General features: G+C 38.9%; 1 protein-coding gene and 1 long non-coding RNA gene across 3 annotated transcripts in view; one reads left to right on the top strand and one right to left on the bottom strand.

Annotated features, from left to right (window-relative positions):
• Nucleotides 1-27,058, top strand: part of LOC101159916 (contactin-4) — an 87,735-nt gene that overhangs the window by 39,512 nt on the left and 21,165 nt on the right. Inside the window, exons 8-12 of one of the 2 annotated variants that reach the window (XM_011476941.3) lie at nucleotides 237-421; nucleotides 2,735-2,874; nucleotides 7,678-7,807; nucleotides 15,679-15,829; nucleotides 20,805-20,932. In XM_011476941.3, the coding sequence (XP_011475243.1) occupies nucleotides 237-421; nucleotides 2,735-2,874; nucleotides 7,678-7,807; nucleotides 15,679-15,829; nucleotides 20,805-20,932 (734 nt within the window). Of the gene's footprint in view, nucleotides 1-236; nucleotides 422-2,734; nucleotides 2,875-7,674; nucleotides 7,808-15,678; nucleotides 15,830-20,804; nucleotides 20,933-27,058 lie in introns of both variants that reach the window. The other variant, XM_011476939.3, reaches the window with a different exon arrangement.
• Nucleotides 15,168-23,751, bottom strand: LOC110015343. Its single transcript, XR_002290528.2, has 3 exons — nucleotides 22,640-23,751; nucleotides 20,557-20,617; nucleotides 15,168-15,333 (listed from the first exon to the last, which is right to left on the bottom strand). It is a non-coding gene; the product is annotated as an uncharacterized LOC110015343 (long non-coding RNA).

Raw genomic sequence — 27,058 nt, 5'->3', positions numbered from 1 at the left:
CTGTGGTTTTTTGAAAAAAACTTTTAAGTGTGGAAAATACAGTAAGCTGAATGATAGTTTATAGATCTGACAGAAGTATTATGGGAATAAAAAAACCTAGATGTAAGTATTTGTGGTTTCGTTAAAGATAACACGCCTTACCTTAGAAAGATCCTGGATAAATATTTTCTTCATTGTTTTATTTTTCATGCCATAGATTCACATTATTTGCGTTTGTTTTTGTGTTTTGCCTCTAGCCCAGTACCAAAAATCAGCTGGAGAAGACTGGACGATGCCCCTTTTGGCAGGAAAGTGAAAGTAAACGAGGCCTTTGGAGTTTTAGAGATCCCTTACTTCCAACAGGAGAATGCAGGAATATATGAATGTCTGGCTGAAAACAGCAGAGGAAGAAACTCTGTGAGAGGAAAACTTACTTTTTATGGTGAGTAACAAGAAAGTTTCTCTGACTTTAATCTAGAACTTACTTTCTGCCTCCTTTCATGATTCTGCAGAAATAAACGAAGGTGTTTAACCTCTTGACTTACTGCCTCCTTTACCACGGTGAAGCTTAAATTGCAGTTATGCAATTAGTACATTTCATTTGAGTCTGTATTTAACTACAATAAATACTGAAAACCTTACAATAATATGTAATCAGTGTGTCATTTCTGCCAAGTTCTTAAAAAAAAAGCCACCTAGTAATATGGCAAATTTGCAGTATTAGATTTACACCCTGTTACTGTAAAAATCCTTTCTAAATAAAAATCTAGGTTACATTTAATGTTAAACCTGTTATATCATCTATTGATGAAATTTGACAGTTGTGATGTTGCGGTTTATACTCTGTCAGACTACACAGGTGGTTATTTTTGACTGAAATCAAGCTCAGAGTGGCTTCTGTGAGCCAAAGTATCTTTCATGTGAAAATACAGGCTTTATTTAGCAGCACCTGATAATCAGATGAAATGTTTAAAAGTGACGGAGTTGCTTTTAAGAGGCGAAAAAAAGATGCATGTCATGGTTTTCATTGCCTTTAAAGAGACACTTTACTGGAGGCAGTGTTACATAATCACATGTTTTATTTCCACCTAGATACCAATAAAGTCTGTAGGGAAAAAAAACAAAGATTATATCACACTATAGGGAGTAAAGCCTGACAACATAACTAATTCTATCACACGATACACGTAATTATATTTTGAATAATTGTTTTACTCATGTAATGTAACAATAAATGGTCAACAATTTAATTTTTTCCTGAATTTTAAATACGTGATGTTACTTAGAGAACACAAAGAAATGATAGCAAAGACAATGATAGACTTTGACTCTTAAGAACGAAAGCTGCTCAACATTGTTTTGTAGTTTTAAAGCTACATTAGAAATATAAATTAGTAGGGGTGTAACGATAAATGCAGTTGAACCGACAGCAGCTTTGGTTCACTTCAGTACTCTTTTGGTACGTTTTTATTTGATTTTATTTATTGTTATGTAAAACCAAGTAATTTCTCTGCCTTAGTTTTTTGTACCGAGAGAGAGAGAGAGTCGCTACGGCTCCTCTTTAAAAAAAACACTTTACAATTAAAGCAATAGGGAGGAGCCAGAGGGGTAGGGAAACAATCCGGATTCCACCTTTTTATCAATAGAAAAGTACTTGCAGGAATCCAAGTCCTTTTTATGTAATGATAGAAACTAAGTCTCAAAATATTTGATTGTATTGATTTATAACTGTGGTTCCAAAACTGTTTCTCTCCTGCTGGCTTTCTCCATTTCCCACCTACCTAACCAAAAGAGAGCCCCACCTAACTGTTTGGCTGATTCTAGAATAAAAATATAAATTATTGATAATTAATACAAAAACCTATTCACAACCTAGTATATTGTAAATGTGTAAATATTTTTTAACACAACAGTCTCTAAAGCAAAATTTCCAAGTGGTTTGACAATACAATTTTTATTCCTTATACAAGTTTCACATTGGCTCCAATACCATATATAAAGTTGTATTTAAACGTTTATTATTATTATTATTATCCTACAGTTCGTGCACTTTTATTTTTAGATCAGTTGCTCCACTAACCAGCTGCTCCCATAAAGTATCAACATTCTCATACATTTACTTTTTTATTACAGAATTCTTGGATGATTTGTAATTCTTGGATTTATGACTTCAGATAACTATTAGCAAACTGGGGAATAAAAACTACTTTTCTTGCCATGTCTCATTACCACTTGCAGAACATCATGTAGTTTTGTGTTTGATACTCGGAGTCCAAATAACTTATTGCCAACAATAAACTGCTGCAGTTAATATGGCAGAAAGATCACTTCTAACATGTAGAGGAATTCAAAACAGGTTTGTTAATCTAACTCGTGTTTTCTGTAGAATTATTAAAATATATATATATTTTTTGCCATACAGGTTATTTATGCTTAGAAACCACATTACTATAACCAACTAACTAATTGTGTCAAACACACAGATGCATTGCATAGTTTGAAGCTTTTACCAGGGATTTCTCTTCTAAAAGTCCATAGCTCACCATTTTTATTTATATATTTTAAAAGTGCAGGTCAGCTTCAGGTTAATTACAACTGGATTTATGACTTGTGCCTTAAATGGCTCTTTAATAGACTAATTGTCTGCTTGGTTGGTTTTATTGATTTATTGTAAAAGTGCTGCTTTCAGGTAACACTCAGGCATTTGTGTAGCGTTTAAGTGTTCATTTACAGTAAGTGACTTGCAACTCCACAGCTTCACCGCAGCTGATCGTGAAGCCCCAAGACGTTCAGAAGACCATCGATGACACTGTGGTGTGGGAGTGCAAAGCCAGCGGTAAACCCAAACCTTCCTATCGCTGGCTAAAGAATGGAGAGTCTCTGGATCCCATGGAAGTGAGACACTTATTTTACCACAAGTGTTTTCAGTTTTTATGTGGAATTGAACTAACAGACACACAAATAAGCAGAAAATTTGAAGTATAAGAAAAATATGAAGGATTATGCAAGAAGGCCCTTGCATATTATTCCTGTGTTTTTTCGGGTTTTTTTGCTGTTGCAAAAGGCCAAAACATTCACTCAGTTTTTTTACAAAAATAACTAAGGCATCTGTTTTTTGTATTGCTCAATTATCATGATCCAGGAAATCTGGATTTTGCTCCTGACAAAAAAACGGACATTATTTCTGTGGTGTATGTCTTAGTCACATGCACCTGTATGGAGGGTTAACTTGTACGGGTTGTCCAGGCCCTTGGAGGGTCATAGACAGGAGGGGCCGCATCCTAAAGGGAGTGCATGTGTGTCATGCTGTTCCCTTGAGGTTCGTGTGGCCACCTTGAAGGAGGTCATGAAATGGAACATACGATTGTCGTTCACATGATGAGTGTATCGTCGAGGGTTTTGGTTGACAGGTCTTTTCAAGAATTCGGTTTTGAGCTGCTCAAAATTTTGGGTTGGTTGAGAATTACACAGTTTTTGCGTATTTTAGCTACTCAACGCGCAATTATTACATAAATATTATGTATTTGCGTGATTTTTGCAAGACAAATATGTAGATTTGTGGCTTTTCACGTCTGTCTAACGTACATTTCACACGTGTACCACCAATATCTATTTTTATGTTGCATAAATGGCACACATATCCTATTTAAACTAGGTAATTGACGCATGAATCACCAGTGAATTGCATATAAACGGTGCAAAAATCCCGCACAGTTAATGTTTTATCATGTTCATGATTTGCGTGTTCTTTGCGTGGTTTATTTGTACTTCTGCAGTGGTTGTAAGGCAGTTCATTTGTGATACATTTTCTCACTTCTTCCACGTATATCTACGTATGACCAATTTTCATCCCTGGAATATGTGCAGGATGTCAAAGTGGCGTTGGGGCACGGCTTTAAGGCATTCGTCTTAGTTTTGTAGATTTTACTTTGACATGTTGATCCTGTACAGGTGTAAATTATTTTAAAAAAGGCAGAGATGTAGAGAAATTAGTGTTGAAATAGAAGATTACAGTAAATTCTTGACATTTTGATGTAATGTTTTTTGGATTCCTGTTTCTTGGAAACAAGTAATGTTTTTAATTCCTATGCGTGTTTGGAAAAGATATGTGGCTGTGATGGCTCTCTTTGCTTGTGACTAAACCTGGCAAGTGTGTGTACGTGTATGTGCACAGACATCACAGACGTTTGTTAGTATGCGCTCTCCAAAAATAAATAAATGAATAAAATTAAAGACCCAAAGTGATGCCCTTTTTCTTCCCAAATAAACCAGGGAATTCAAATGCAACTTTCTCCTCTGTGTTTTCTACCTGCTGCTCTCAATTTTAACACTTAGTATTTTCCAAAGAAAGGTTGAAAGAAACCTTTGACTAAACTGCTATCTAGATTTAAGAAATTTACATCTATACAGTTGTTTCATCTACTGAAATGAATGTCCCCTCTGTTAAAATTGAACATTTATTATGATGTTTGATGTTTTTTTGAGAATTTGAGTTTGTTAAAATGCCCAAAATTTTGTTTTTGTTTTAGAGAGCAAAGGTTAAAAGTACTTTATTTAGGGAAATTGAGACAAAAAAGCTGCTAAATTAGCATAGAAAAGAATATATGATCTTTTGTTTTTCATTTAGAGCTTTCTGATATTTCGCTAATGTTAAAATACCTACAAGAATTAGTTTCAATTTCCGGTGCACATTCAGAACCAGTTACACTATCACCCCACTGGAACTTGTCCTGTATTGATTTGTAAATAACACTGTATGGATTTGTTTGGCAGCTGTCTGAAAGAATATCTCTGTGCATGGAACTTTATTAATGAGGTGGGGTGTTACCATTTTCAAAATGCCACAGTCAACCGCTGCAACAGTAAATCAATTTCCAAACTCAAAGGTCAGCTGTGTAGAGAGAGGGAGAGGAGAAGAAGAAGGCCAAGAAGGCTATTTGTTGGTCCTCATTAGAATAGATCAGTCCTCATTTTCCTCTCCCTCTTAGATCTTTGCATCTCTGCTTTCCTCTTCATTTTGCCTTGTTACAAGCCTTCCCCTTTCCCGTTCATTTTTGCCCCTTCAATGGGAACTAAATTGAAAAGAGGAGGGCTGTCACTTCAAAATGTCACCTCTGCAAACAAAGGAGCCACCCATGCCTCTATATTTCTGACACACTGTCAGCTTCCCCTTTTCTTTATGTATCTAGATGTATGTGCTGTCCCCTGCCTTCAAACCATTTCCTTTTTTGTTCCACGTCTTTATACAAGCTTTTGTATTACAATTAGCTATATCAAATTCAAATATATAACACAAGTGTTGGAGTAGTGGTTAAATGTGTTTTTATGAAAATGTCAAATATCTTTAAAGTCTCACTACGATCTCTCACGTTGGGGAAAATAAAACGACCTAAACCAGAAATCATGCAAGCAAGTGTAAAGTGCAGACAAGTCATGCAAAAAAAGAAATGTTGTGAACATAATCCAAAATCACGGCGCAATGAGGGTCTGTTTACTAGTCCTTCCTATATAAATGGTGGGTTATCGCGTGAACCTACGCGAGTTCGGACTCTCATAGCTTGTGGCTGCAGCAGGACTGTGGCCATCCGTAGCCAATGTGAGCCATCTCCCGTAACAAGACCGCTCCGGTGGCTGCACCGGAGCTGGACTAGATGCGGCTTGAGCCCAGAGTAAAAGTGTTCCCAGTGGTCTTGATTATGATTTTCCGTTTTTAGCCAAAAAAAGGAAAAGAAAAATTTCTTGGACATAGTTTCTGCAGAGCGGCAGGAGTTAATTAGAAATTCCCTCTCTAAGTTGTTAGTGTGGAAGTAATCCACCCCCCTTTCCCATCATCCATCTGTTTGTGTGCTCTCTTGGTCTCTTGATTGCTGAAAACCACTCCCACCCCCAACCCAACATTAGCAGTGCAACAGGAATGGCGAGCAATATTGGCGATATCCAGCCGTACAGTTTGGAGCCAGATGTCAGCTCAGATGAGGAAAACAAAGACGTACATGGATCTAGTCGTTTACAAGCAGATGCATCAGAATGGAGCGGAGCAGGGAGCTTGTGGCTTGCCGTAATAACTGTTTACACCACAGCTACAAGTTTTTTCCAACTGCATTTTTGCATCTGCTCCCAAATCACAACAATTTGGATAAAAGAATACTAAAACCATTTTAAGCTAAACTTTCTTTATACATGTCCTCCATCATGGGAAAAATGCCACAAGAACACGTTTAAAACACAAAAAACTTGATTTTTATCCAAGTGGGTCTTTATTGTTTAAGAAGTCAGTAAATCCAAAAATGTTTGGTCATTTTCATTCTTCTGAAACTTTTCCACAGAAAAAATTAATCATCTCTATAACATTGGTTACTAAGCATCACTTTAGTGTCTATTTTTTTGTTCGTTACCATATTAACCCTCCCCAAAAAAGAAAAGGTACTGAATTTAGTCCAAACTGCCGCATCCTCTTGCTGCAGTTTAATCTTAGCAATGTGTCCTCCTTACACTTTCACATTTGAAGATCCTCTGCAGCGTTTCTAAATGTTGTGAATGGACATTCTTTGTCCATTCAAGTGGCATTGCTGTAAAGATTCTGGACGACAGACAGACTGGTGGCAGGACCCTCTGGGCAACTGTGTCAGTAACATTAAATGGCTCAGGTACCCTCAATGGAAAGATCAAGGACAAGAACAATAAGTCCTGCCGCACTTAAATTGACATCACTATAAAGGCGAAGCCAGACGCAGAGCCCAGCCTTTGAAGGTCAGAAGAGTATGCGGAAAGCAGCTTTAATCAGGTTCTGCTGCTACCTAGTGTGCACTGCGGGGGTGTTTTTGAATGTACATGTTTTTACTTCTAAACCAACAGTTTCCCAGGCTTAGCTCTGTGATACCTAGAGCAGAGAAGAAGAAGAAAAATCAGCCCCCGGCCTGCTTATTCTTCTTGACTAATTCCTGAGAGCTTTGACATCAGCCATTGTTTGATAACGCCTCAGTATGTAAGACAGGAGGTGGTTCCATTTAGTCACTGTGGACCCAATAAGACCTCTATAAATTACAAGGTTTTTTAATTATCAGGTCCCCAAAGGAAAGGGAAAACGTGTGTCTAAAGCTTGAGCTTAATCAGGCCATTCATTTCAATGAACACACTCAGTAAAGTGGTAGTCAAAACATCTTTAGATCCACACAACACTGGTGTTTTAGTCCAACACTACCAAACTATAACAGCATCATATTTTAGAAAAGACTTGAATATATGATTGCTTGCTAAATTTACTTGAATAACTACAAATGTTATCCCAAAGTGTTAGTTAAGATCATGACATGTCTGAATCCATTTAGTTATGGTTCAGAAAATGATAGAGAGATTCTAACAAAACAGTTTTTTTAGATTTGAAATACACCCAAAAAAAACAAACATAAAATTGGTCTTTTTTATTCAAAAATACTAATAAATTAGTCGGTTTATCTCATTTATAGCAATAACAACACGAGTGGAGTATTAATGACTTTGCTAAAAAGAGAAGCCTAGTTGATCAAGCTAAAAAAAGTGTCGATAATTTAGTTTGAAATGAAGAAAAATACACATGTAGAGAGAAAATACATGAAAAGCTCAGTTCTTGTTGGTTTAAGTGGCAGGAGGTTATATATGTCAGAGTATTTTAGGAGTGAGTACTGCATACATTCATATGTGTTTGTTTGTCTTCAGCAGGACAGAATTGAGGTAAATGACGGAGTCCTGACAATAAGAAGTCTAAATCTGGTCGATGTGGGAATGTACCAGTGTGTGGCAGAGAACAAGTATGGCCGAATCTTTTGCAACGCTCAGCTCAGAGTTCTTGGTAAGACCCACCACACAAGGCTTTCATGAGAACAGTGACTGTTACACATCTGAGCTCTTACAGAAGCTCTCACTTCTACACTCATACTAGCAGAACATTTTACACACTTATCTGCAGATCTGTCCCTTTACAAAGGAATTTCACTAAAACACGTCTTTGCTCTTACTGTTTGTTTTCTTTCAAGACAAAACTGCAGCTGAGTAATTGAAAGGCACTTTCTTTTTAAAGTTTATATAAAAAGGAAAATATTTCTCCCCCAGATTTGTTACATTGATAGAACCCACTAAAGCAATGACATAGAAGGTCACAATGTCTCACTTTATGCATAAAGACAGTGTGAAGTTAACGAAACATTTGAATTTACATAAAGAAAATGTTAGTTTTCTTTCGTTTAGCATTTTTAAAATATAAATTTAAAACACGTGTACTGTATAGGCATGTTTGTGGTTTACATCAAAGTATTTGGCTTAGAATGACCCAGAATATCTCAGACACTGGCAATGCTTGTCTTATTCTCCTAATTTTATAAGTCATACGTGGAATTAGGCAACAAGGTTCATTTATGGTATTATTTTCTTTTACAATTTTTTGGAGGTGATTTGTGATTTCATTTCTTTCCTTGTTAACCCCAGAAAGTAATAACATCATGACTACTGATAATACACTTAATTTCAGTTCAATCTAATTTTTACCTTGCTTTTGAACAATGGAAAAAAATGAATAGATTTAATAAAACAGATTGTGTCTTTGGAACAGGAAAAACTGATTCACTGAAATACATTTATGGCAGAACTGAGGCAGCTCTAATCAGGCGTTCTTACACTTGACTGGCCTGGATCTCGTAATGCAGGGTTTTTTTCTGCACTCTGTTTTAGACTCTCTGAGATGCCCTTTGTTGTTTGATTGCATGACTCAACCATGCTTTAGCTTTCGAACACATCTATGACTGCAGAATTTAGATTGAAAATGCCATCAACTCAAGGCACCTTAGTCATGCAGCTGTAGAAATTGTCATATCATAACCCTTTGGGCTGTGATCTAAAGACAGTTTGACATTTTTGTGCAGATATGTTTGCTTCGCCACAAATGTGATGCTCTGCTTTAAGGTCAGATCTTTCTGTTTTGGTTTCATCTGTCTCAATAAAATAGTTTGGGTTGAACTTTGTATTTTAAAGCCATAGACAATAACATCTTCAAGACAGGAATCACATTTATCTTCAGGCACTGATGCTGAACGTTTGGAACGAGCTTCACCTGTGATGTGTTTTAAAGATAAAAGAGGCTTTTAGCTGGTAAAATTTGCAGAAAAATCTGTACTTTGAGTCTTTTTTTGTCAACTTGTCCTGTCCAACAGCTAGGCAGACAGATGAGAGCTGAGGGCCTCTTGGGTTGGACATATTTTACTTTAACAAGAGGGGTTATTAATCTTCAGACAAACCAAAGGTATGTCTGAATAAACCCCTTTTGTAATTGAGGCCAAACTTTATTAATTTCAATCATGTCTGAAAATCTTTGGTGTTGGACCGGACGGAAAAGGAAAGAGGGGAAGAAGAGAGAGGGACGTTAGAGAGAGGGGGGGTAGGGGGTGATAATAGGAGGGGAAGGGGGATAAGACCATGAAGCAGCATAAAGCAACAAGTTTACTGGTTGTTAATCATTATGGTAAGGTTCAAATGTAAAAAAAAAAAAAAAAAAAAAAAGGGCGGAGCCTGTCCACACACACACTCAAATGTTATAAACACACCTGTTAGTTGCAAAAATGTCCACCTGTCGACATGTACACAAAACAGATAGTGTTCACACGCATACTTATGCCTTAAAACCAACTAGTGTGAAATATTTCAGTCATTCAGTCTGTTGAGCTAACACCTGTGCTCAGGTGAGTGTTTATGTTCTTCTAAAATGGATGGTGGAACGTGAAAAGAAGGAGGGAGAGTGCCCAGCCATCCCCACCCCAAGACCCCCACCAGCAGCGGCAGCCGGAATCCCCCCAACGCCACACGGGAACCGGCAGGGAACAACCGCCGCCCGGGCGACCAAGCCCGCCACCCAGGCCAGGGCCAGCAGGGCCGCCGCAAGGCCCCCAGAGCCAGAGAGCAGGGAGGCACGGAGGGAAAGAGGGCGCCGCCCCAGCCCAACCAGGAGAGCAGCCCCCCCGCCGCGCCGGGAGAACCCAACGCAGGGCCCCACCGGAGAAGGACGCCCACAGCCCCAGACGAGCACCCCACCACCACCCAGGAGTTCCGGGCATCCCCCCGCCCCAACCCCAGGTACGAGCCAGGACCCCCCAAGGGAGACCCACTCCGCACTCTAGGCAGCCATCCGCCCGGCCCACGGTTGGTCCAGGGAGGAGCGAGGCAGGGGCCCGCCGCCCCCGCCCAGAAGGGGGGAACCCCGGGGAAAAAGAGGGCCCACAAGGGGTGTTGTAAATATGGCCCGACCAGGCTCGGCCACAGTTGGAAATTTGGCGGGGCCCAGCACTCAGGAGCAAGGACCAGAACCCACCCCCCAGGGACACGAACACCCCCGGCTCAGATGTAATGTGAACCCCCCCACCGCACGGAGAGAGCACCGCCGGGCCCAGGAAGCCGGCACCCCGGGGACACAGCCGCCGTTGCAAAGGGGCCCGTACCCCCCACCAGGGAAGAGGCAGGGGACAGATGGTCCTAGGTCCCACCTTCCTTGCAAAATGTGTGTGCGTGTATGTGTGTTTGAGAGAGTGTGTGTGTGCATGTGTGTGTGTTTATGTTGGGATGTATATATTGAGGGGGGAGGGGTGTGTGTACTAAGGGGGGTGCGGTTAAAATTGGCGGGTAGGGCACTAAGGGGACGTCTCCTGATTACTCACAGTGACGTCCCCTCACCCTCCCCACCAAGGGGCCCTAAATGTCTAAGGTGCGGTTAAAATTGGCGGGTAGGGTGCTAGGAGGACATCCGCTGCTTGCTGGCAGTGATGTCCAAGCACCCCCCCTACCAAGGGCCCTACATGTCTAAGGTGCAAATAAAACCGAAAGAGGGGGGGCCCACTCCATACGGCAACCACAGGAGGGGGGTCACTGCCTAGTAAACCCCCCCCAAGGCTCATCGCAGGTTAAGCCCCCCACCCCCTCACCCTATTATGAGGTTATATGAGGAAGGGGGTAAGTTGGGGACAGATGATAGACTGTCCCCCGGTGGTCAAACAGCCGTCCCCCGCCCCCCCCCCAGCAAGGGGGCCAGGCCCACCCAGCCCCGGGGCCCCACCCCCGGAGGCGCAGACACCCCAGGCCCAGCACCACCACCCCCACACAGAGAGAGGGGAGCCAGAAAGCGCCGGCCCCCCCCGGAGCAAGCCCAGGCCCCCACCCCCAAACGCCAGCCCTAGAAGAGCTCTGGTCAGGCCTCGACGGGACCGAGGCAGCCAACCGGCCGGGGAAACCGCCGACTTTGAGTCTTTTTGAAATCAAACAGTTAAAAGCAACAACTTTACATCTTTAGTCAGAGCATTCGTTGATATTTAAAGTTCCATTTACACAACTAATTTACCGGTAATCCCAGGGGATTCTGAGGTGGACTAAAGCAGCCTTGTGCTGATATACCACACTTTACAATAGTGAAGGACTGATGCTATCAGCGTAAATCAGCTGAGCAATGTGGCTTTGCGCCTTAATGCAACACTTTGTTAGTAATGTGTTGCATGTTGGTTCAAAGCCTTTTCCCCACGTCAGAATCAGACGATTCACGTTGACCGCATAAATGGTCAAAGAGTAACTGTATGTCAAAGAGTGGGTTATTTCGCTGTTGCTGGCGACATCTCTGGTGTTAAAGGGTTAGTAACAGAGCTACTTCCAGTGATATGAAATACTGTTGCATACCATAACCTTTCGATCGTTTACACACACACACACACACACACACACAAAAAAGCAGCTTTGTACCAATATACAACACTATATTATTGTCTTGATGTAGAGAGCTGCTCATCAGCGCAAAGCTGCTTCTCTGCTTCAGAATTCTTTGTGTAATGGTTGAAGAGTTATGGTCATTCAAGTAATGTCAACAAGGGAGATAAAACTCAGGCGTGAAAGAGTTAAGCTAGAGGTCTTAAAACCTTTCATGGTTTGTTTGTTTTTTCTTCCTTTTGGATCTTCCTTCCCACTGTGGCAATTATTTGGCAATAACTTCATAACTCACCAGATTATAAGAACTCAGGTCCTAAACTGTTGTCCAGCAAATGGTCAAATATGACCCTTTTGAAAAGGTCATCACAATGATGATCCTTCATTCTCCTCCATTAAAGTAGGGTCCTCCAAACTGGAAGCGGCAAAGATGTTCTTATCTAAGGCTACTTTATCTGATTGCTGGACTTTGTGAGAACCAGATTTTATCTTGCTTTTGTAAGTCAAGATGTTGAACTTTAGACATTTAAAAAGCTAGTCTTCCTTTTTAAAACCTAGGCTGTAAAAGGCTGCAGAAGGGTAAGGAATAACAATGTGAGGAAGAGGGATTTGGGATTTACAAATTGTTTTCAGGAACATCACTGCAAAGTAAAGTTGAATTTATCATTCATACATATATTCATTTAAAGCTTTTGCATTGATCTCAGCATCAGGAAATGTAATACACATTTCGTCTTCCTTGTTAGATTTGTTGGATTTAAAATAGTTATAGTTTACCAAACCAGTAATCCCACATTTTATTCTCTCTTTCAATTAATTTGGATTTCAAAATTTCAATTTTTAAAGTACCGTATGTCAGCCTGCACTAAAAATCGCAAATGTATTGCTACCACAATATCAAGATGTGCAATATGCATATCGCAAAAGATGGCGAAAATTTTGATTAATGGTTACCTCAAATGTGCTAAAACAATCTTATGGCAGCCTGAATCATTCAACGAATCACATAAATACCTTTATGCTTCTGTTGGGACATAGCAGGTTAAGAAAATAAATTAATGAATGAAAAACACCTTAAAAGCTAGGGGTTTATCACTAAATAAACTCATACAAACCAACAATAAACTGTTTTGTAAAGTAGTCAATGGTATAAGTGTTTCGATTGGTAAATAGGTCTTGCAAAGTTGGGCAAAAATTCAGCCCAATTTTTGTGCTGTTGATCAGTTTTTTAAGGTAAAGACACATTCTGCCTTCAATCACACTGTGCTCAAATTATACACGTTTTTATACGCTTTTTTTGTTCAATCACAACTAGTGGCACAGGCGAGAGTTATCAGAAAATGCTACCATGAGAAGAAAATATGATGACGGACTCCATTTTCTGCCACCCTGTCCGTCTCAAATTCTGCAAAAAATGTGTGCGCCTTATAGAGGCACTTATCTTTTCGTCTGAGTACGACAATGTTCCAAAAAGGGGCTAGCGCCAAGCAGAACCTTCAAATGATCCCAGATGCATGTTGTTGTTGGTTTTCTATCCAACCATAAAGGACAAATCTCGCTCCACCATTCAGATCTCTGCACTGGCTTCCTTTTCCTGCCCTAATAAGATTTGCAGCCCTAACAATCGTCCACAAAGTGATGAGCTCCACAGCATCCTCCTACCTGAACAGGCCTCACTGCAATCCACCTGCAAGCAGCATCTGTATGTCTCTGGTTGTATTAAATATTTTCAAACATGAATACAGCCCCTGCTGCAGGGTCCCCTGCTCCAAAAAAGTCAACAGCACATCGCATTGCACATTGCAACAGCATTCAATTTTACTTGCAAAGGTATAAAATTAGTCATTTGTCGTAAAAGTCTGAAGTTTAACTGTCGGTTGCAGCTGTTTCTGCTTCATCCTGATGCAGCGTTGCACACGTCTTAATCAAAACAGCTTTAAAAACAGATTTCTGAGGCATGTAGGGTGGAATTCCTGTTCATCTCAGTGGTTGTGCTTCTGCTGAGTTTTTTATCTACGCTATTAATCTCAAGACACTAAATTATAAGACTCTCATAAGTCCTTGCTCCAGGTACGAGGGTGTAAAGATTGGAGAAGATCTCGCAGATATTCCTCTCACAGTAGAATTAAATCGCCTGTTGATGTCAACACCACTGTAAAGACTGTTCGCAATGTGCCAATTTTCCCTCCAGAGGCTTCTGACAATTTGTCACAATCTCTTCAGGGCCAAGTGTAAGTCATGTTCTGTAATGTCACCAATCCCATCCTTCCATTTGAAGTTTTTTATTTTTTCTTCGCTGCAGGCAACATTTCTTAGTTCTATTTGTATCTGTCAGCTGTTTTCTGAGTTCCAGCAAGCTTACAAAGTTACAGACTGATCGCTTCTCTTACAAGAATGTCACTTCTGAGAGACGAGCACTAACTACCTTCAGCTACAACATCTTGCAAATACCACTTCAGATTTCAAATAAACAGGCTACAAATCTTTGGTACTGAAAGACGCATGTAATATTTATGCAGTTAGCTCACTTTCTATGAATGTTTGACAACACATTTCTTGAAGTTGAGGAACAGCAGTCTGTCAAAGCCTCTTCTCAAACCAACTTCAGCTTTGTGTTTTGAGAGACTCATAAGTGATTGGCAGCTTACATACAGTAACTGGATGTGTCTGATTCTGAGTTGTTACTGCAGAGGATATGTCTGGGTGGATTTATATAGAGGTTATGCTATTAAAGGACCAAACCATGAATGAAACTAAAAAGACCCACTCTGATGAAAATCATGTTTTTGGTGTTTTAACATTTTCTTATAGAATTTTTCTAATGATGGAGGACATATATAAAGAAAGTTAAGCTTAAATTGCACTTCTAAATATTTATTTATGCAAATCATTGTGAATCCGGAGCAGATGAAATTATGCTGTTGAAAATGTAGAAAATACAATGGGCAGGCCCGAGTCTTCCTGCCCCGATGCATCTTTTTGTAAATGATTAGATCCATGTACCTGCCATCTGGCTCAAAACTGTGCGGCTGGATAGCTCCGATATTGCTCTCTATTTTTTTTGGTTGGGGGAAAGTGTGTTAACAGATAGCTCTCAGCAACAGGGATGGAAAGGGGGGGCCAACAGTCCTGCCCACAACTCTGAAGTGAATTTTCTATTCCCCAGAAAACGACAGGTTTTAGCTAAAACTGTCATAACCATAATTAAAAGATCACTGGGAACGCTTTTGCAATAGCTTAAAAAAATGATCGGAGTGGGGCTTTTACTTTGAATTAGTCTTTATTTTGATTGTTAAAGTAAAAGATTCCAGCTTTGACTGTTTAGGAACTTTGTCATCATTCAGTACTTACATATTCAACCACAAAACACATTTCTCCACACCAAATTCTTCGTTTTTTCATTGCTACCCTGATATTCTCATTGCGTAACTTTTATAACTGCAGCTTTAGTTTTACATCAAACCAAATGACAAATACTCTGCTATGTTTAGCACACATTTTATTTTGTTAATTCATTGTATATGCAAGTGTTTAACTTGCTTGCAACAGTGTCACTGGCGCCAGCTTGTGTGGCGACGTTGAAAAGCTTTTTGCTGAGTCGGTGCACGCACAAACAGCTCCTGATAGCGGTGCATTAGTAATTAAGACCTGGAGAAGCAACAACAAAGCCTCAGTTTTGTTTTGCATTCTTTCATTTTTTTCTTCCAAGCCCTGCAGCACACTTCTTAATCATGATACATTTTCAAGTGAAATACACAAACTTGGAAAACCACCTTCTTTCCAAATAAAATACAAATTGCTGCATTTGTGTGCAAACAAAGGCTTGTGCATCTATGAGGAACAAAATTTGAACTCTGACCTGCCTAATGGACGGAGTGACCCACATGTTTTAGGAAGCTCTTCCACTCGAGCATTCTTTAGCATTAGATTTTCTCTTTGTCGTTTGTATCCTTCATAATATTCACATGCCTTTCTGTTTCCCTCTCTCATCAGCTATCGCTCCAGACTTCTCCCAGAACTTGGTAAAGGCCCAAACTTTGGCCCGACAGGGTGGTGACGTTCTAATGGAATGTAAACCTAGGATGTCTCCTCGTGGCGTGATCTCATGGAGGAAGGGGGAGGAAGCCATTCGAGAGAGCCACAGGTACCAGGATATTTTAAACAGAGATGGTGTGTAAACATTTTTGTTTTTCTGCTTTTCCTAGACAATATTTTCTGTAGTATTATTTCTATTGACTTTTTTATGTATCATGTCCTTAATATTCAACTGGAAAATGTAAGAAGTAAAAAAAATCTTTGGATTGGATCACTGATTCAACACTTCATTGCTTCCCCTGTCTCCTTCCTCCAACTCTGTTATACTTTGCTCTCCTGGTTAGACTCAGAGCTGTTTCTGCACTGTTTACTTAAGATCATTGGCTGTTTCAAGACTGCCGCACTTAGATCGATACGCTGATCCATCAGCTCATTAGCACCATGTAAGGCCTGAAGGGTCATTGCAGCACTAGGCAGATGGTGATCCAGACCACCATGGAGACAGTAGAACAGAAGGAAATACCCAAAAGAACTCATCAGTGAAAAACTGCTGAAGATTCACCTGCTCCTGATAGTTGTGGAGGCACAAAAGGCATGTGCTTCAGTTATTTTTTGAATCAAATCGATTCTGGAATTACTGGTGATACCCAGCCCTATTATATACAATATTGCATTTATATTATTCAATCCCATTTAATATTTCAATACAAATGCTTAACTGTATTGACTGCTGTGCTCTGCATCATGATTGGATGTTGACCTTGTCAATCAACCTTTACCGTGGCGTTTTTCCTGTACAGAATGCGTTCAGCTTTTGTCGTGAACAGATCTTTGTTTGCATTCTAAAAACTAAAATTATAAAATTAATTTAAAAACTTATTTTTAAGCAAACTTTTAGAGTTTAAGCAAAAGGGAAAAATGTAGGCAAAAAATTTTTTTGACGACATATCGCGATATTCATTTGACAATATTTGTATCGATAAAAATATAAAATGCATCGATATAAAATGCTGTTAGGGTGATATTTATTTAATAATTTATGGGCGTCCTGAAGCCTCTGACTCTTGTTTATCACTTAAACCTCCGACCGCTAGTTGGCAGCAGAGCACACAGAGCCTCTTTGAGCAATTCTACACCGCACAAAGCAACTATAAGGTCTCAACGAGAAACAGCTTGTTTTGTTGTTCTGAGACATAAACTACTTAGTTTTTACTTAGGATGGGTACTGAACCCAAACTCTATTCCATGTTGCTGCCAATATCATAAAAACGTGCATTGCACGTTTTTATGATATTGGCAGCAACATGGAATAGATATTGGCATAGTGGGCTCTGATAAGAATGTGTGAAGCAGTGCTGCGGGTCATGCACAGAGCGTCAGTCAAAATGCTGTCAGCAAAGCGGGCCACAGCTCTGCGGAACTTCACAGCACTAGATTCTTGTTCAGCGACCTGATGGATCCGAGTGATGTGTACAGTGTTTACTTCCGTGTGAGAGAAAACGGAGCTGCTGAGCTGCAGTGCAGACTGTCATGTAAATAAAGCATCTTAGCCACATTAAAGCGCTCTCCTTCACCCCGTCACGTTACCTCATCACGTGTATCAGGATACGTATCGTATCGCCAGACTCTTGCCGATACACACCCCTTGTGAAAATGTTTGTCTGTCTAAGAAAAAAGTTTATAGTGTGTAGAGAGCATTTTTATAAGGCAATCCCTGCAATAACTGAGGGAATACTGTGTTGTGCTTTTTTTTACCCTGCTTTAAGACCCGAAGAGCTTTACAGACAAAGTCCCATTTAACCACGCACACACACTTCAATGCACCTCAACCATGTGCATTGAAGTAACCACTTGTGATGGAAAGTCGAAGTAAATGCGCATATATGTGCATTTCAGGCTTCGGTGTTCAAAACTCTCACATTCACTTGTACCTACGCCAGTTTCTACACCCATTTTTGGGCTCTATGTGCAAAACATGCAGCCACTGAACGCGTTTTGAAAGTTAAACTAGTTGAACTTTGACCAATCAGAGACTCAGCTTTAGTAATGACGTACGGGTATCTTCCTGTTTATTTTACAGAAGTGCCGACTGCTTGAAAATTGATCATGAAATTAATAGTTGCTGTTTGTGTCTGGTAGAAATTATATGACACCAAGGCTTTCATATATCAGAATAGAGCTGCGAAAGAAAAAGCCTGGAGCAAGATTCGCGACATTTGCACCACTATGATATTTCACACCAAGCATTTTCCAAATGCAGGTTCATGCGCTAGTATCGGGTTGCAAAAGTACAGTGTGAACAACCATATGCAAAATGTGTGTTCAAGAACTCGCGCTTTCTTGAATGCGCATCACATGCCCGGCGTGTATGTGGCATAACACGGACACAAAAGTATAGCCACCAGGAGGAACATGGGGTTCCGTGTATTGCACAAGAAAGCTTCAACACATGGGTGGGCAAGGCAGGAACCGAACCTGTCATTTTCCGATCTTAGGTCAACTACTCTTCCTCTGCACCAGAGCCGCCCCTATTTATTAGCAGGAGACAATGTTAACCAACTGGCAGATGCCTCATTTTTTTATTTTAGATAAGTAAGTAATTGTTTACCTTGTTCAGCAGTTTTCCCTTGTCTGAACTCAAGTATATCAATCGTATTTACAGTGCTGCCGCTGCACGTTTAGTCACGCATGACCTCCAACCACAAGAAAAAGCTACCGGTATATATGTTTGCAACCCAGATGAAAATGTAGGGTGCAGGTATTTATATTAAAAAAAAAGGCACTTTTTTTTTTATTGTGTTAGCTTTTTCTTAAAGTGTGTGAGCTGCATAAAAGATTCCATGTTTAGTGTTATTGTAATATCTGTCATGCCAGTACTCCAACCTGTCATGTTAGCATTAGATTTGATGCATTTTGAAATAAATCTGCTGAGCGTGCCTCCAGGAAAATGACAGAATCGTAATCCATTTCCCCCGGCTCACGTAAAACACCCATAATTCATTTTAATTCTAATGTCTTTACTATAGTAAGGAAAAAAAAATCATCTTAAAGTTAGGGTAAAACCTGATTAGTAGGAAAAGCATCTGATAGAAATCTCATAACCAAAAAATGTATTACCAGAAAATTATGAGATTAAGGTAGGAGTGCTTACCCAAATTCAATTTTGCAACTGCTAATCACAGGCAGCAGTTGCATCTATGAGGAAGCTCTAAGTATTTTTACCTTTGGGTTGAACCACTGCATCTAAGATGGTTATGCTTAAAAACCATGCTGTACTTTAGGACTAATCTGAAATAATTTCGGAGGCTATTAAGACAAGCGGCTCTCACGCTGCGTCACCAAAACAGAATAGATGACATATGAATGAATTAGACAGCACTTTAGAATATTAAAAGTGTCTTGTAATTTACAAACTTAATTATACAATGCTTTTTAGGGGGGTAAAAAAGTGTTTTCATTTACAGCCTCTCAGTTTTTGTTGCACCATAGGGAGGCTTTTAGTGTATTGCCAATAGCTCACTTTAATACGGGTCAATGTGGCACACTTAAAGTGCCTGTTTACTATATCACAACACTCTGGCTTTTATGTGCTCCACAAATTTTAGCAATAACTTAATTGCTTTAGAACAACCTTTAGAAGAAAAGGGACCAAATTTCGAGCATTTATGATGGATGGAGCTCCCTTTATCCCTGCTGCATCGTACAGAGTTGCTTTGGGTCTCTGCAGTGGAGGAAGCTTGACACAGGATGCCACATGAAGACTGCAGGTCTTGTCCCTCTGACAATTCAGATCCATAACTTTTTTTAATGTTCTTTTACCAAGGATTCGTCTAATTCAGCTTAGAGCATATATATAACTGTGGTTTCATATGTTTCAATTCTGCAGCTTTCTAAATCACAACAGGTCATTGTTTTATCATTCTGGAAATCCAAGTGGTTCAAGGAAAAAAAAAATTTGAAATCCATTCAAATATTTTACACTATAAAGACCCTTAATCCCTTACACACTGATGTGGAGTGTAAAATGTAAAATTAGATTCAGTAGTGAGAATCATATGGGTTAATGTATGAATTTGACAACAGAAGGTGCAGAGAAAGGCGACTTTGAACTTGTGAAATTTTGAAAATAGAAAATGATGGGGCACCCCTGAGGGTTTTTTTTTTTTTAATTAAATCTTACAGGTAAAGTATTTTTTACTCAGTCTAAAAAACTAAACAGCTTTTGCTGTGGAATATTTCAATCTTAAAGTAAAAGTGTTCTCTCACACTCACTGTTTTTAAGAACTTGTGTTTAACCCAAAAACCACAGGATGGATATAAAATATCTTTATTAACCATTTGTTTGGGTTTCAGAACCGAAACTTTATAAAAAAAATAAAAAAAGACAAGCTTGTTGTTGTTAGCAAATTGTTTGGTTGCAAAAACTAATAAACTGTCCTTAAACATTAATAAAATGTCTTTCTAGAAGTTCTCCTTTATTATATATATAGCTGACAGTCAAAATGTACTTGTTGAAAGTCACATCTTTGTTTTTCCAGCTCTCTTTGTGCATCTGTAGCACGCCATCTCGACCCATCCCTCATGGCGTTCAACTTTGCATACGCAACAAGCTAGTGTAACAACTTTAGCCTATATAACTCATTGATTGGCACTCATCGAGAAATCTTTTGTTCCACTTGGCTTGTTAATGTTCACTGTGTTGCATCTTTTTGTGCAAAACAATGTTTGAACACTTCCATTTCCAAAAGTATCCAGTTTAAATTAGCAATGATTTTCTCTCATAACATTACAAAGGTTCCCTGTGATACAAACAATTCAAAACAAGTTACCACTTACCGATCAGGCGAGATGAACCTGCCCTTCCCAGCTAGTTTTCTGTTGATGGGAGCTTGTGGATCTGGCAGAGTGGGCACAGAACAGGCTAATTACTCACTGAAAACTGGCAGAGAGCTGAGTGCATAAACCACACCTGGAACACTATGACAGACTAACACACAACTAGATAATAAAAGGACGCAAAGGCTGAAAGTTTAACCATTTCAAAGGTTCAATGTGCCGTTTATGTGTGTAAATGTCGTCTGCAGAGTTACGGTGTTGGATAACGGAAGCCTGCGTTTATCAAATGTCACTAAAGCGGATGCTGGAGTCTACACATGTGTGGCCAGAAACCAGTTCGGAGTAGCAAGCAGTGCTGGCAGTCTTTCAGTAAAAGGTGAGTAAAGTGATTATTAAATTATCAGTAAATAATGTTTCTTTATGTCTACATATTTTCAAAAAAAAAAAAAGAAGTATCACCTTTTCACTATTATACAATAAAGAATAACTAAACAAATTTTTTTTTTTTTTTTTTTTTTTTAAAGGGCAGGAAATGTTAAATAATTGTTTAGGGCTTCTGAACCAAAATTAAGATGGGAAAAAAAAGGGCTAACAAAATGTTAAATTACTACTACTTGCAGTCTAATTTTGTATCAACATATTTCAAATAGGTAGTGGTATATTATGAAATAGTCCTGTACAATAAACCAAAAAGCCCACAACAACCATAGGAACATCAGCCTTTCATTTGACCTCCACACGCTGTGTAGACAGAATTCCAGTCCACGAGGTTTTAACAAGAATATGAATTCTTATTAAAAAGAAAGTTTACCTGTACAACTTTTTTGAATCAGTTTGAAGACCCACTCCAATGAAAATTGAGTTTTTGACATCTTCTTGTAGCTTTTCTCTACTGATTGATGACATAATGGAGATTATGCTTAAAATTACTTTTCTGAGTAATTCTTTATTCAGATTGTGGTGAATCAGGAGCAGATGGAAAAAATGCTGTTTGAAAAAGTTTATCGTTATGTACAAACAACACTTGACAGGGCACAAGCTCCCTGCTCTGCTCCATTTTTGTTGCACCTGTAATGTTAGGTCTGGGTTGTGAGGGGCTCTAAGCTAGCAGGAGTGTAAACAAATAGACCCGGAAAATAAGCCCAAGCTTACTTCCGCGCCAACAGTCAGAGGCGCATGTCGACGCCAGAAACTATGACCTTGAAGACGACACAGGTTTGAGCTAAAAACAGCCTAATCATGATTACAAAACCACTGGAAATGCTTTTGCAATTGATCAAAAGATGGTTGGAGTGGGGACTTGAGTCAGATTTTGAAATTGAAAACAATAAAAATGAAAAAAAAAACTTTATAAACTACACTTTGCACAGTTGCTTTATTATCCTCGTCATTTTTAGTTTCATATCAGACAATTAGGTTTTTAAAGGTAACAGAGCTTCACTTAGTGATTTCAAGGAAAAACTGCTGCCTTTTTAAACCCAATTACTGTCTTCATTAGTGCATGCAAAAAGGCAGACAGTAGCCGCAAATGCAGTTGTATCTAAGAGCAGAATAAAGTTTGAAATTTATCCTCACTGTGTAAAATACAAATGACAAACAGCATCAGCATTTCAATGAAAGGACTTGGGGACCAACTGCATCCTGATTTGCAGTGGAGTTTTGTTTTTTGTTTCATAATTCTTGCAAAATAACAATTTTTCTATTTATAATTACCAACCACACTGGCATCCATATTTAAAGACACTTAAATGTCAGTAGAGAGGTAATTCATTTTACATAGAGCCAGCTTCTGAGGGTTTGACTTAGAGCAAAATAAGTTTCAGCTGAATATGTGAAAACTTTAAACATTAAATTACGTTACTTAAGGGACTAATGATGTGTTAAAATAGAATTATCATTTTTTTCCCTGTGTAATGGAACCACAGGAGAACAATTCTACTAAAAGAAAAAAGGGATTGAGTAATAATTGGAGACGTGTTTGTTTTTTTCCTTGTGTCAGAGTAAAGCAAGCAAATGTCAATTCAAAGGATTTTCCCCACAAAAAAAAAAAATAAATAGCATATACAGATTAGGGCACCATTACCTGTAGCATAATAGGAAGGAGATGTGTCTTAGTTTTGAAACTCAAACATGGAAGTCATGTAGGACCCAATTGCAGGAGTCATTGTTTGACAGGACACGTTAAATTTTATTTAATAAATAAATAAATAAACTTAACTTTAAAGAAACTTAGACGGAACCATGCCAACCAGCAGCCTGGACCAGGAACAAAAAGAAGCTATAAACAAAAGAATCTGGCACTGATTACCTGAAAAACCATGATTTAAATATACCGAAGCCTAATTAACTGAAACAGAAACTGCTGTAATTGAAACCTGGTGTGATTGTGATCTGGGAAAACACAAGGCATGACATTTTTACACAAGAAGCAAGAAAACAAAACAACAAAATTGAAAGTGCTGATTTTTACAGTTTTTACTATTTCTGCAAAATGGATATGTTTGCCTTGCATTTCTAATTCTGACTCTTTTTATGGAGTAGAGCTACTGATGGGTAGATGAGGCCTCGTGAAGCGTTTCAGCACATTGCCCAAACTGTGTTGATACTGTGTGGATACTGTGTCACTTAATACTGACTCCTGCTGGACCAAAAACGTCATTGCAGGCAACCCAGTTAAGAAATTCAGCTGATATATATATTAAATTAATTAAATTAATTTATTAAACCGCATAATCTGGCAACACTGCTGGTAGATGCTCTTCCTTGTTTGACTACTCCGTGACACAGTGACACAGTGGCTGTATTGGTCATGTGACTTTTCCTGAAGCGATACGCGCACCGACACGGGGTTCACTCTATGAGCTCGACACGTGAGCCAACGCGTTGGTGTTGCCGCACCCATCACTAAGTAGAACCAAACTAATAGAAAAGGTACACCTCAAGGTATTACCTAATCAAAAAAATGCTAAAATACTACTGTAATGTGTTCAAGCAGAAACCCTTGCTGTCAATAATGTCTGCATTTTTATAAACTTTTTGTTTTTTTACCTCTTTCTTGTCCTGTTTTCATGCAAAATACATATTATTTTGTTTATCTGCTCTAAGCAATGCATCTTTTTCCTACAAGAGCAAATAAATATTTCTTTCAATTTTTTTTTTAAATAAAGCTTTCTGGTTCTGTTTAAAGTTATTTTCTTTTCACACACCGGGCTTTCCAGACTGCACAACAATCTACAGGTGCAAGTTGTTTAGGCAAAAATTAAGCTTCATCATTTTAAAATTGAAGTCTTTCGAATTTTCAAAAAACAATTTCTGATTTTTCTTACAACCAGTGTGTGCACATATGTGTGCCACACACACACACACAAATAGACATTTAGTTAAAAGCAAAGGAAAAAAAAACTATGAACTGGAAAGTATGTAACCCTTGTGTTATCCCAGGCACTTAACATTGGGAGTTGGGTCATCTAGACCCCACAATGATTTGTGATCTTCACTGGTGTCCATGGATTACAGGAAATCTTTCCACCTTTATCCACCTTTGTCATGGTAGGGAGAACACGTCAATGTAAGGGTGGGGTCATCTAAGATAGCACAAGGGTTAAGCAGAATCACATCTTTTGTATTCAGTTGGTTTTCACTCCTATGTGCTTCTTTCCTTTTTTCCGGTGGCTGTTTTTTTTCCTCAATAATTTTGATGCCTCCATTTAATATCTGATGTTTTTTCTTTTATGTCTTTGAGCTAAAATACAAAAGGATTCACTCCTTTCAACATCTCTTTGGAAAGTTTTTCACAATCTTGTTAGTGTCGTCTCTTACATCATTTTAGGCACTTCTGTCACAATGAAACCGCTTCAATAGCTTCCTCTCTGACACGTTTATTTTCAGCCCAGCTTAACTTCAGCTGTAGAGCACTTTGAAGAACAAGTAGGAAAAAGTACTTCACATAGAAGCAATGTTCAGAAATGGATACAAATATAGAGGAACTCATAGTTTGAAGAGCACTGTGACTTCTTGTCATTTGTTAGCAGCTCTGGAAAGAAACAAATATGACTAAAGTGTCCTGCAGTGGTTGTATGAGAGAATTGGAACAGGCTTTCACACTTTTATCTGAAGATTTCCTGCTAATTAAAAAAAAAAAAACTGAATTCACTTTATACAGTTGTGTCAACAACATAAAAAACATGAAACAAATAAAAATATGACAATAAAGTCATAAAACTACAAGTAAAGTAGAGTAAAGAATTTAAGAATAAATTCAAAGTGAAAAAAAGTCACAATTTAATAAGGAAAAAGCCATGCTAGTTCAGTTTAATGTCAGAAATTTGCAATATATAACTTGTTTCTCTTAAAATATCAACCTTTTCTCATAATTTTACTTTATTCTTGTGAATTTTTTATTTTAATCTGTCATTTTTTTTATGGTGACCCTAATACTCTGTCGTACTACACAGCATACTGTCACAAGAACAGGCAGATGGCTGGTTCCAATTGCAGCAGGTTTATTAACTCAGCTAAAAGTTCTCAAAGCTAAAATCAGGGTCAGGCATGCAAGAATCATTAACAGGCATATGAGCATCAGAGAAGAGACAGTGTCATCAGAGTCCAGGTGAGAGTCAGTGCAGGCAAACAGAGTCAGAAGATCAGATCCAACACTTTGTAAGGAAGGCAGAGTGGCACAAACAATACTTCACACCAAGTGTGGCTCAGTGCAGTGCTTAAGTAGACTGTGAGGGATTGAGTGAATGAGAGTCAGGTGTGTGTCATCCAGGAAGTGCATGCTGGGATTGCTGGGAGATGAAGTGCATTCAGTACTTTGGAGACGTTTCCTGCTGGTGACCAGAGGGGGAGACAGAGTTCTGACCTCTGACTCATTCAAAACATATAGATAAGATAATCTGGTAGATGAATAAACATTTTTTAACTTGATAATCTCTCGTTGTCCCTGATTCATGTTGCACAAAGCCATAAGAAACTGACCCATAATTTTAATCATGTTAAACACGCATTCATATGTGTGTTGTGGGTCTATTTTTGACTGTATGACTGTCACAAGGTTTTAACAGTTTACAATCTCTCGTTTTTAGAAAATCCCTAGATATACTAGTCAGGGTTTATTCTTCTTGACGTTATTCATTTGACATGCTTTTAGTATCTGAATGATGGTTGTCTTTCATCTGACCACTCCCAAGAGTCCCCGAAAATGCCAAGCCTATACTTTGTGTCCTTTTGATGTCAGCTTCTTTGTCATCTGCTTCTCTGCTGTCCAGAAGGGCTTCCTGACCAAACAGTCCATCTTGAGGAAGGTGGGAATGGGGAGCTCTGGCTGCATATGTGAAGAAAGCAAACGATGTGCAGTAGTCCCACTTGAAATATTTTAATTGTTTTTAATGTCATGAGCATTTATGAGCAATGTTTACATTTTTGTTATTCATAGTAGTAGTGGGAATTAAGAATCATATAAAACAATCAAATGTTAGTATTTTTGATAGATTAGGTTAAAGTTTAACAGAATGAATTGTGTTGTGACATTAAATACAAATAGTAATTCCTAAAATGAGTGTGTTAAAAAGCCTGTGTCCGTTCAGTGGGGTAAAATGATCCTTTAAAGAAGTGGACCAAACACTTGAGGTCCTCCTGATATGTAAAACATTCTCTGATGCAAATGTATGCTTACTATTCATGTCACTGTCTACTGTTCCTACTGTCTGAAGGGCCGTAGGAACTTCAAAACAAAGTGTCTTAACTCTAAAATAGACTAAGCATCGGAATCCTATCTATAAATTCAATATAAACAGAAAAGGGGGATTTGAATATCAATGGGTGCTCTGATGTTTTGCCAAACAAAAGAACGTTTGTGTTTTTAACCCTTGTGCTATCTTAGATGACCCCCACCCTTACATTGACGTGTTCTTCCTACCATGACAAAGGTGGATAAAGGTGGAAAGATTTCATGTAATCCATGGACACCAGTGAGGTTCACAAATCATTGAAGAAAAAAGGTTCAGCGCACTGTCTAGTGGGTCTAGATGACCCAACTCCCAACGTTAAAGGGCCTAGGATAGCACATGGGGGTTACGTGGTGTGTAAGTTTGTTTTCCTGTTAATATGGGGGTGGTGCAGCGTGGTGCAGCGGTAGGGCGGTCGACCCATAATCGTAAGATTGCAGGTTCGATTCCCGCCCCATGTGTCGAAGTGTCCTTGGGCAAGACACTGAACCTCACCTTGCCTCTGGTGGGAGGTCGGCGCCAGTGTTTGGCAGCGGATCCGCCGCCAGTGTGTGAATGTGTGTGTGCATGGGTGAATGGGACTGTGACTGTAAAGCGCTTTGGGCCTTCGTAAGAAGGTAGAAAGTGCTATATAAGTATACGCCATTTACCATTTACCATATGATAAAGAGTATCATGTTACTCTGTTAATGCTATTTATTAATATACTAATCTTAATCATCTACACTGGGATCAATAAATTTAATGCACTTCTGGATAGATGTCATGTCTGT

The sequence above is a fragment of the Oryzias latipes genome, chromosome 7 (assembly GCF_002234675.1).
Source record: "Oryzias latipes chromosome 7, ASM223467v1".
NCBI classification, from domain to species: Eukaryota; Metazoa; Chordata; class Actinopteri; order Beloniformes; family Adrianichthyidae; genus Oryzias; species Oryzias latipes.
Note: the sequence above shows the minus strand (reverse complement) of the source record. Positions and strands in the feature narration are given on the sequence as shown.